We start from the raw sequence: 10,285 nt of genomic DNA, 5'->3' as shown, positions 1-10,285 counted from the left end.
CTCACTTCTCTTTCTCTCTGACTCTGAAGCCACCATGTTGAAGAGTGTTCTTGTTCAGGCTTTACGGTGGGGAAAGCCTCGCTCCCTCTGTGCTGCTGGCTGCACGGTGTCCTCTTCAGTTCAGCACGAAGTGTGCTGGCTGCAGACAGGAGGCTCTGCCGGCTCCCGTTGGCTCCGCCAGCTCCGCATGGAGAGGAGAGGGACCCGCCTGTCCCCAGAAGCCGCGCTGGATGGGTTTAGCTGTGAGCAGTCCATGGCTGGTTTTAGCTGTGAGCAGTCCATGGCTGGTTTGAGCTGCCTGCGGCTCTGGGACAGTCCCCCCCAGCGACCCAGGGTCCATGCCACAGTGTTGGGAAAGGGGGGAAGGGGCAGTGGCCCCGGCCCGGCCCGGCGGGGCCAGGAGGCTCAGAGCCCCCCCACCTTCCAGCAGGCGAGCGCGGACAAAAGGCAATTCCTGCCTTTCCGTGCGGTTTAAATATGTAAATTGTGAGAAGCATCATTGGTCTAAAAGACTGTCCATCAACTCAGGGTCAACCCAATACAGTGGCCTAAATGATTAGAACTAAGTCAAATCTAATGCTAAATTTCTCCTTTGTCTTCTTCAATCACACTAAAATATGAACATGAATTACATCAGGGGGCTGGGAAGGTCATGAATGAAAATAACAATTCAAATCACATCATTCCAAGTCCTTTCTTCCAAATGTGAGCTTTTAGCTTAAATTGGAATTTCTAGCATGCTTTATTCTATAGAGTTCATAACCTTGAAGGTTTTCTATATATTATCCTACGTGTATTGGAAATGCCAGCTTATTACAAGCAATCAGCATTAAGATCCTATCCCTGCAACTAATTTTTTGTCATTTTGGGGAGTTTAATGTGTGTGGTTGGTTGATTTTTTTAAGGCAGACATTTAAATCCTGTGATCACCACTTAACTAAGTGAGGCTTTTGGCCCATTTGTAGATGGAGTTCTTTTCACAGTTTCCTCTTACAGTTTCTTCTCATGGAATCTTCAATTCTGATCTCTGCGCATTCTCTTACTTGGTGGAAGTTGCTGTGGAGAAACAGTAGCTGGAGCACTCTGCTGCTTTTGCCTGCCTGTCAAAGATTGTAACTCTGATTTGCAAGCAGCACATGGGAGACACTGGACAGCACTGCATGTTCCATCCACGTTAGAGAATAACTCACCATTAGTTCATTTTCTTTAAAATGTTCCTCCTCTCAGATATTAAAGTATATAAAGTATATTTAAGTATATAAAGTTCATTTATTTCTGAAAGGATGTTCCCAATGCTGCTTTCAAGTGATTAGTTTTGCAGAAAAAATACAGTTGTCTGTGTTCTTTTAGTAGTAGTAGAACTTCTTGTCATTTTTCATTTATGTGAATTAAATACTTTCAAGGAGTCTTCGATTTCATTGCATTGTCCTTTAAATAATGATTTATACTTGAAAGTATAGTTTAGAAGTTACATGATCTGTATGAAACCCTTGTCAGGGAATCAAATATTTTGAGGAAAAAAGGCATTGGACTACTGGAAGAGATTTATAGATATGATCCTTATAAATATTTTTTATGAAAAGACCATTTACATTTAGTACTGTGTTATTCATTAAATACAACTTAACAGGGTTATTAGGGGCTTTTTGGTTTTTTACGTGTTGTTCGATAACTTAAAATTGTAACTAAAAATAGAAAGACACTCCTCTAACTGAACAACAAAAGAGCTGGATTTTGTGATTTCATATGTCTTGAAAATCTCTCTCTGTGAGTGTAAATCAGAATAATCTTGATGAAGAAGAGTTGCACTTTACCATTCAATATCCAGTTTTATGGGTTGGAATCTCTCCATGGGTCTGGTGTGTACACCTAACCATTAAAGGGTTTGTTCTTCATATACAGCAGAACAACACACAAGAAGAAGGGTTACAGAAGACGGAGGTAGTCACAGAAAATGTCACAACTGTGGCCAAGGATCCAAGATATGCCAGATATCTCAAAATGGTACAAGTGGTAAGTCAGTTCTCATGTCATTCCTTGGCTATGATGTTATTTTTAGGTGGAACGTTACACACAGCTGTAAGCGGACGTTAAATGTCGGAACACATAGATTGTAACAGTAATCTTTAGGCTAGTATAACATCACAATATTCTAGCACATTTTCTCTAATAAATGAATTAGTGTAATATATTCCCTCAGACAGGTTCTGGCAAGATCTTTCTACAAAATTCTGCTGGTATACTTGTGAACTGAAGGTGTGAAATGTGTAAATGCAAAGTGATATTAGCCGGAGGCACAAAAGATGCCACTGGAAGTGTAGTTGTCCTGGCAGAATTGGAGTCATTCCCTGCAGACAGACATGATTACAGTTTGATTTTACTGTAGGGTACAAAATACAGCTTTGCAAGTATAGTCCAGAACAGCAGTACTTGATATTTCTGTAAGGACCAAAATAGAGGTTACAAGGATTGCTTCGCTGTTTGGTTCCACTCCAGTTTCCTGTTATTCATGATGCAGGTTTTGTTTACCTTTTTAGCTGTGGTCTGTGCTACAGACAAATAGGAAATAAATGAATGCAATCTCAATACTTAATTGTGTGAAAGCTAATGAAGGAATGAGAAGGTGAATGGGAGGCTCTTTGTGACATTTTTAAGAGCTCATTTCACATCCACATAATTAAAAATGGGATTGGAAACAAAGAATTTATTTCAATTTATTTTCAATTTGTCAGTGGAAATTTTCCTCTAAAATCTATATTATAATTCTGGAAAGTATGACTATGTCATAGTATTAATAAAACTTTGCTTGTGTTAAAACTAACTTCATGGTTTCACTCAGTCTTCAGAGAAATTATTACGATTGGTCTGCTTCATCCCTTGAATGATGTTCCAAACCTTATTTTTCACTTGAATCACAAATTGGCACTTTATGGATAGCTTATTACAAACCATTGGAAAACCTACCAATGGGATAGTAGCAAAGAGTAGAACACTGTGTTTCTGTATTGATTTAATGCCAGACTTCAAAGTGGATTTGAAAGTGCTGGATGGTCTAATTACTTTGAATTTTTTTTTTTTTGTGACTGCTAGAGGAGTGAGATCTCACTTTCCACATTTCTCCTGTGTACTGGCAGTTCCTGGTGACTCCTCTGCCAGTTGTAAACAGTGTGGTAGGAAAGTCAAACTAACATACTACAAATTAATGTGTGTTTTTGTATTTGCCAAACTTGTCTCCTTGTCCGGTCAAGTATTTCAGTTATGTCATTTATTTGTCCAAATTAAGTTTCCAGATGAAGATTTGTTTGAACTGATAATTTATTTATTGTTCACAGTATTTGTAGTAAAAAGAGCACCATTCTACACTAAAAGTAGCTCTTCCATGAAATTGTGACAAACTCATTTTGGTGGAGTGCAGTTGAGGATACTAAATTCTTACTTCTTAAAGTTTCCAACAGTATTCCAAGAAATCATACAAAAGCAGTACCATATTTGCAGATTAAAATTTAGGAAAGCATGAAAGGTAAAGGAATTGTAATGCCCCGATTGTATTCTAAACAGGTACAGGTACGATCTTAATTGTTTTCCTTCAGATAAAAAGCCTACTCTTAAAGGGCATTTTGATTAAACTTCAGATTAGTTTTGTGAATCTATGATATATGAGGATACTGAGAGGATTTTTTTCTTGTAGATTTTAATGCACACAATGTTGGAATAAAACATACTCCAAGTGTGAACATGGAAACAACCCATTCTTAGAAGTCCTATACCAAGTTCCCTTTGATTGGAGCAAATATGAGTTCTGCTTTGCCTGATCTGACTCAATTCTGTTTTCACCTGGTTTGAGTTGATGCATAAGCAACTCCCCAGTGACTTCTGAGGTGGGGAAAAGTACCTTAAGAGCAGCCAAGCAGGAGGAAAAGCATTATTACAAGATGATGTATAGACACGCAATCCCTTATGTCCAAATCTGTACTAGAATAAGTGATTTTTTTAAACTGTCATGAAATACTCAAATATTCACCTTTGTACTGTACGTGAGTTGGGAAGTACTGAGATGTTCTTCTATTTCAAGCTAATACATTGCAACTGTTTGAGTGACCTTTTTTGACATTATGTCTGATAGATTGCTTGAACTATGTACCTGTGTGTGCTGTTCCACAATCCTCATGCACAAGCCTTAATTGTGATTCTTGCTGTGGAACTGTCACTAGTATCACATCTTTCTCTGGAACATTAGTCATGGCTGCCCTTTATTTTATCATTATTTTACTTCCTTTTGCACAAAAGATACTAGTCCTATGCCACTTGAATTTAGAATTTCTTAGACCACCAGTAGCTTTGTCCCTTTCAAATCAGAAATTGTATCCTCTTTTTTTTCTTTTTTGTTTTTTTCTGTATCCTATGTTGTCATGGAGTGATCCAGATGGTATTTCTGATGGTTTCCAACAGGAGATGGCAAAGCAACAAGTTGCCTTTGAGCAGCTCTAGGGGAAACATAGGAGCAGTTTGTTGGAATGTATCTGATGAGAGGACGTGGGTCTTGGATATGTGATCCAAGATGAGGGGATGTTTAGGTGTTGATGAATAAAATAAAGTGCAGAAGCTGTGGAAGGACTTGCAGTGAAGGGAAGGAATTTTTTTAACACATACATAGTTGACTGAAATCTGTCCACAAGTCACAGAAGATACAAGCCTGACTGCACAAGCAGTTGTATTCAGAGAAGTCGCTTTTAAATTGTGCTTCTGTTCTCATGTCCTGTTTGCCTTTTTCTCCATGCTTTTTAGACTTCTCCAGTTTTTAGCACTGCCTTAAGAGATCCTTCTGGAGTGGTAGCAGATGTACTTCCCTGGTTTTCCTCTCTCTCTTGGACCTTCAGCATGCCCAAGTCTTTCCTAGCACAATTTTTCTCTGCTGTCTTGTGCTAGCTACATTGTGCTTTCTTCACATTCTTACTCATACAGATAACTTCAACTTCATGATTCTGTTTGCATGAATTGCAAGTATATCTATCCAGTCTTGATTCTCTCCCTGCAACTTTCTCTAGATGTTTTGCCATAAATGTAAGAGGGGTTAAAAGGGCCTTTTAATCTCAATAATTTCTTGCTTCTAGGTTCTTGTTGATGGCAACTGAGATTATTGTTCCATGCTGTTGTTTGACAAGTGACATGCATCAATTTATATCAAAGTGTGATTTAAAAGTACCTGTGTAATTTAATTCACCTGTTTGTGTCCAGTAGTTTTATATTATTCTTCCTCCTGCTACACAGGGTGTTCCTGTAATGGCAATACGAAACAAAATGATTTCTGAGGGGCTAAATCCAGATCTTCTCGAGTAAGTAATTTGTGACTCTCCATAGGGCTGGAGTGCAACCATGTGTTTAAAAAACTTGGAGAAACGAAAGGTTGTTCAAGGTGGTGTGAGTTATAGCAGTGACAAGCTACCATTAGACAACGTGCATTTAGCAATGAGGACTCAGATGAAAGGTCAGTAGCCATTTTCACTGCACTGTTTAGACTATGAGGTATTTCCCAGAAATTTTTTTCAACACTCCAATAAGAAAAAGTCATTATTGTAGAGTAGTAAGAACAAATTCAATCTTATTTTGCTGGATGCACGAGGGACAATGCAGTTGTTTCCAGATTCTCTCAGTAGATGGAGTGCACTACTTGACTTCAAAATTGACAGTGTAAATTGAAGTCAGCAGTTTAAAATTTTGGCTGTTGATTGAGTTAACCTGATGTGAAGACTACTAAGAATAGATAGTAATTTTCAAAGCTTCTCATCTGGCCATAAACATTAATTTTAGTCTTTCTTTACAGCTGACATTTAATTTAGTTCTACTAGATTATTTCACAGAATTTGTTAAACTGATGAAAGTATTAACTTTCATTCTTACATTATAGCCACCAAAGTGTTTGAAGTACTTTTGCATTCTCTTCAGAAACTGTCAGGATATTAGAAAGTCCTTTTTTCCAGTGAAGTCTTTTTACATTTTGTAAAGGCTTTTTCTGAAACTAGCAACTTGTTAAATAAAATAAACCTGAAGTGTCATCATATGATGAGTCACTTTAGCTCCCAACTACTTCCTGGTGTCTAAATAAGCCTAAAGTAAGTATTCTTCAGTTGATATTTTTACTGATTGAATGAGAAATAAGAAAAAGACCCTGTGCAAGTTGTAGGTAGCTTTAGCAAACATGGGTTTTCTATATGTGTGTTAAATGTGTTGTATTTTTTGCTGTGCTTTCAAGTCCATACCTTTTTATAAGTGCTGCTATTTCTTCATGTTTGGGTGCATTTTTATAGTAGATAAATCAAAAAGATAATAGGTTAAACTTCAAAAGCAATTTTTTAAAAAGTGTCTGCTTTTCGATTGTCTATTTTGCATTAAGACAGAAACATTATTGCTGTGGGTGGAGGCTCACAGAATATGTTTGGGGTTAGATCTCAAAGTTCATCTTCAAAGATCTCTGCAACAGTAATGCTTAGTCAGATTTTCTTTAAAATGTTATTGGTTTGAAAACTGTTTAAAGAAAGCTGATGATTTGGCAGGGTTCAAAATGTAGAACATTTTAAGGTGTCAGGGGTGACTTAATTTTCTTGCTTTCTTGTCTTAATATTATAGTCTTCTTTTTATATATATATCTTGCCATTCACAGCACATTTCTTGGGTTTTCAGGTTCCTTAGGTCTGCTCACTCAGTCCCAGAAAAAATTAGGAAAATGTCCACATGGCTGTGTGCTTGGTCACTTGCTGCAGGCTCCCCCAGCTCCTTGCCGTTGGCTGAGCATGGGATTTTGTGGCTGTAGATGTGCTAGTTCTAATAATATAGTGTTGTTTCTACACTCTCCTTTTGGCTATTCCACTTCTGTTATTGCTCCTTTCTCAACTTTCTACAGTGTTTTGTAACTGCCTATTCTATCAAGCTCCCAATTTACCTATCTTTGACTTTTGTTTCTTATCCTTCCTCTCTTGCCTGTCTTCAATTCCAGGAGAGTTTGTCCTGCTCTCATGAGCTAAAGGAATTCAGCGCCATCTTCCTCTTCTTAATAAGAGGTTTTGCTCTGCTCTCTCCAGATCACATGTCTTTGCACAGCTCTTCTGTTTTGTCATTACCATGGCAACAAGGAATAATATTGTGAAGTGGTATTTGCATGAGAAAGCAATTGCTTTCTTAATTTGTTTTAGAGGTGTGCAAGGGGGAGGGAGAAGGCTCTTCTGCAGTTCTTTAATACCCTTCTCATCTTTTCATGCAAAATGTTTAGGAACACTTTAAAGTTACCTCAGGGATTCCCAACAGAGAAATTATACTAAACAGAACTAATGTTGGAAAAGAAAGTCTATGCCCCCAAGATAAATAAGAACAGGATGATTAATACAACTGTCATCTTAGTTTAAAATGTAATATTTTATCCAAGAGATGTTAACTGTCATACGGGAAGTGCATTTCTCTGAATGTCATTTTTCCCCAAGTATACTTATGTGTGTATTTTCTACCTTGCTTTCAGACTTCACCAGGCTCTGTCTTGCTTGTATGTCAAACTCATTACATATTCTCCATACATCCATGGAGAGCCAGCATCTTCAGGCAGTAATGTTAGTTAGTCTTTAGATGGCTTGCTTCTCTCATCTTCATTTCCAGTAGATTCCCCAAGCAAACATTTTGCCACAGTGTTAAGATCCATCCTAAATATTCTCTTTAAAACTAAATACAAGAGGTCTGATCATTTGTAGTCAATAAAAATCCCATGGCTGTTCTTGCATGTCAAATTTAACCCAATGTTCTAGCCAAATTCCACTCTGAGTAATTTTTTGCTTCTCTAAATTATCCCTGCAGTTTTAGTTGGATACAATATTGTTCATTTCCTGTCTTATTTTTTTCATGTACTATTTACACTGCTCAATGGTGTACAGAATGTTCCTTTCAGCCCTAGAACCTCTGAAGATTAAAAAAAATTGAATTAATCATTATTGCCTGCTTTCAACTCTTTCTACAAGTGTTTGCCACTTCTTAATGATCTGTCATCATTTCTGATGGCATCAAAGGCATGCATTCACACTGATGTCTACAGAGTTTTGATGTCCAGTGAGTTACAGTTTGTAGTGTTTGTCTTTCAGTTGTAGGTGAAGCAATACCACTAAGGTGTGAGTTTGTGAACCATAAACAGTTAATGTGTCAAATGTTGTGGAAATAAAGTGCCTGCAGTTGTCGTGAAAGGACAGTGGTGTTACGTGCTGAGTTGCTTGTGTTCTCAGCTGGATTTGCAACATGGAATGTTTTTGTTGCCTGCAGGACCCCAGATGCCCCTGTGCCTGCCTGGGGAGATGATGGCAAAGCAGAAGACAGTTCTGATAGTGAATCTTCATTCAGTGACTGAAGAGACTGATTCCAGCCTTTGGAAACCTTTGTTAGGTGCTCATGTGTTTGGAGCTTTAGCAGACAATGGTTTGATGTGGGTCATATGGGTGGCATGGTTTATCTAATGACATTTTTAAGAACTAAGCTCCTGTGTGCTCTCTTCTGGAAGGTTTGAACAGGCAAAGTGTTTCAACCTGAGCCCTTTCGCCATGAAAATGAATCATGAGATCCTTGCAGTTTTTAGGCTGCATCATGTCAGATTCATTTCTGATTCTGCTGAAATTACTTTGTAGAGCTCCAAGAATTCCACACCTCTAAACCTCCAGGTCTCTAAAACTGCATTCTGGTCATTGTTAGATTTTCTACGTAACACTTCTAACCTAAATTGCCTTCTTTCTGCCCCTTCTTCCTTTACTTAAAGGTAAATTCACTTTTGAAAATGAAAATGTTTCATTGATGAACTGAACTATTTTCTCAATATTCTATATCTGCAGTGGTGCAACAAGAATTACACATAAGTCAACTCTCTTATGGTGATTGCACATCAGTGATACTCAGATTTGAGAAAAACTAAAATACAAGTGAAAAATACATTAAAATGCATTTTGAATCTATTTTGAAAGCATATACCACTATTCAGTACCACGTTAGAGTCTGTATGAAGTTGGTAAAGAAACCCCTGCTCTCGAAGAGTTGATTTATTGAATTCAGGGTGCAGTGTTGTAGAAAGCTACAGACACGGCAAGAGTGGTTTGAAAATGACACTGGGAAAAAAGCAAGGGACTTGGAGATTATTAATGGAATCTCATTACTGTTCACTGTTACATAGGTCAGTTGAGACCATTTTCTGACTTCCGTTGGCCTTACTCAAAAGAAGCTGTGGCTGAGCAGTTTGCTTAGGATGAGAAATCACCTCCAAGTTGGTGTATTTGCTGATAATTTCAGCAAAGAAGCTAAAATTCAGTTTGTTTAATGATCAAACTACCTTGCCACCTCTTGAGGTATGCATTGAGGAACAAAATAAAGAAATGCACTAGGAGCCTGACATGTCCTGAAGATTCCCCTCAAAATTACTTAATGTGCTCCATGACTAAAAAATGATACTTCATTAAAGAATCTTCTTTAATACAATTTGTTCCCCATGAAATCCTTCTCAATCTGTTTGAATTCCCCAGATTGTTGTGATTATACCAGAGTGCTGTGTGCCAGGCAGTCATTAACTTTCTGGTATTCCACATTCTTGCTGCGACCAAGAGAAGACAAAAACTGAAGCTCCAAGTGTTTAAGTTTGTTAGCTTTTATGACTGAGTCTGTACCTTCTCTCCTTATTGTTTATGGCACTTCAGTAGGTTACCTGCTTTTTTTTTCTGCTGTAACTTAAGCATGGCTCCCATTTAAGCCTGCAGATGTATTTATGCTCTCCATAAATAAATCAGAGTAATGCCTGAATCCCTACAAAAGCATATATGCACTAGAGAATGTCTAGAGATGGTATTTTGATGATGGGTTAATTACTATTGAACACATAAACAAGAATACTTAATAGTTAACACTTGGTAAAACACAACAAATATTAACATAATTAGCAATAAGTATTTCAAATGTAAATGTGATAATGTTATTTCAGAATGTATATATTGAAACACTCCTGACTTTTTAAAATCTATATTTGGAAACTCATTTAAGCAGTCTGTATAATAAAAGTTATACTTCGTAAACCAAAGTTGTGGTTCTATTTTATTGCTATATCTCGTTCTAAACAAGACAATGAAAATTCTTCCGAAGTCTCTGCAATTCAGGTTTCTCCAAAACTAATTTTGCTGAAGTTATATCAACCTGCTAGCCTAAGGGGAGAGTTTTGGAAATTGAGGTTTGGAGTTAAAGCTAACCCATGGTGGCACCCTGACTACCGGAGAACTGAATATCC

The 10,285-nt window shown here is 37.5% G+C and overlaps 1 protein-coding gene across 4 annotated transcripts in view; it reads left to right on the top strand.

Moving 5' to 3' along the window:
- Positions 1 to 10,081, top strand: part of WASHC3 (WASH complex subunit 3) — a 16,651-nt gene extending 6,570 nt beyond the window's left edge. The window contains exons 5-7 of one of the 4 annotated variants that reach the window (XM_042050899.1): positions 1,906 to 2,013; positions 5,269 to 5,333; positions 8,293 to 10,081. In XM_042050899.1, coding sequence (XP_041906833.1) covers positions 1,906 to 2,013; positions 5,269 to 5,333; positions 8,293 to 8,377 — 258 coding nt within the window. In that variant the 3' untranslated portion in view covers positions 8,378 to 10,081. Of the gene's footprint in view, positions 1 to 1,902; positions 2,014 to 5,268; positions 5,366 to 5,401; positions 6,054 to 8,292 lie in introns of those variants that run through there. The other 3 variants (XM_042050898.1, XM_042050900.1, XM_042050901.1) reach the window with 3 other exon arrangements.
- The last annotated feature ends 204 nt before the right edge of the window (positions 10,082 to 10,285 follow it).

Source organism: Corvus kubaryi, unplaced genomic scaffold (genome assembly GCF_017639235.1).
Source record: "Corvus kubaryi isolate FWS band 111438036 unplaced genomic scaffold, C.kubaryi_AGA036_p1.0 74, whole genome shotgun sequence".
NCBI classification, from domain to species: domain Eukaryota; kingdom Metazoa; phylum Chordata; class Aves; order Passeriformes; family Corvidae; genus Corvus; species Corvus kubaryi.
This window is presented reverse-complemented; position numbering and strand designations above follow the sequence as displayed.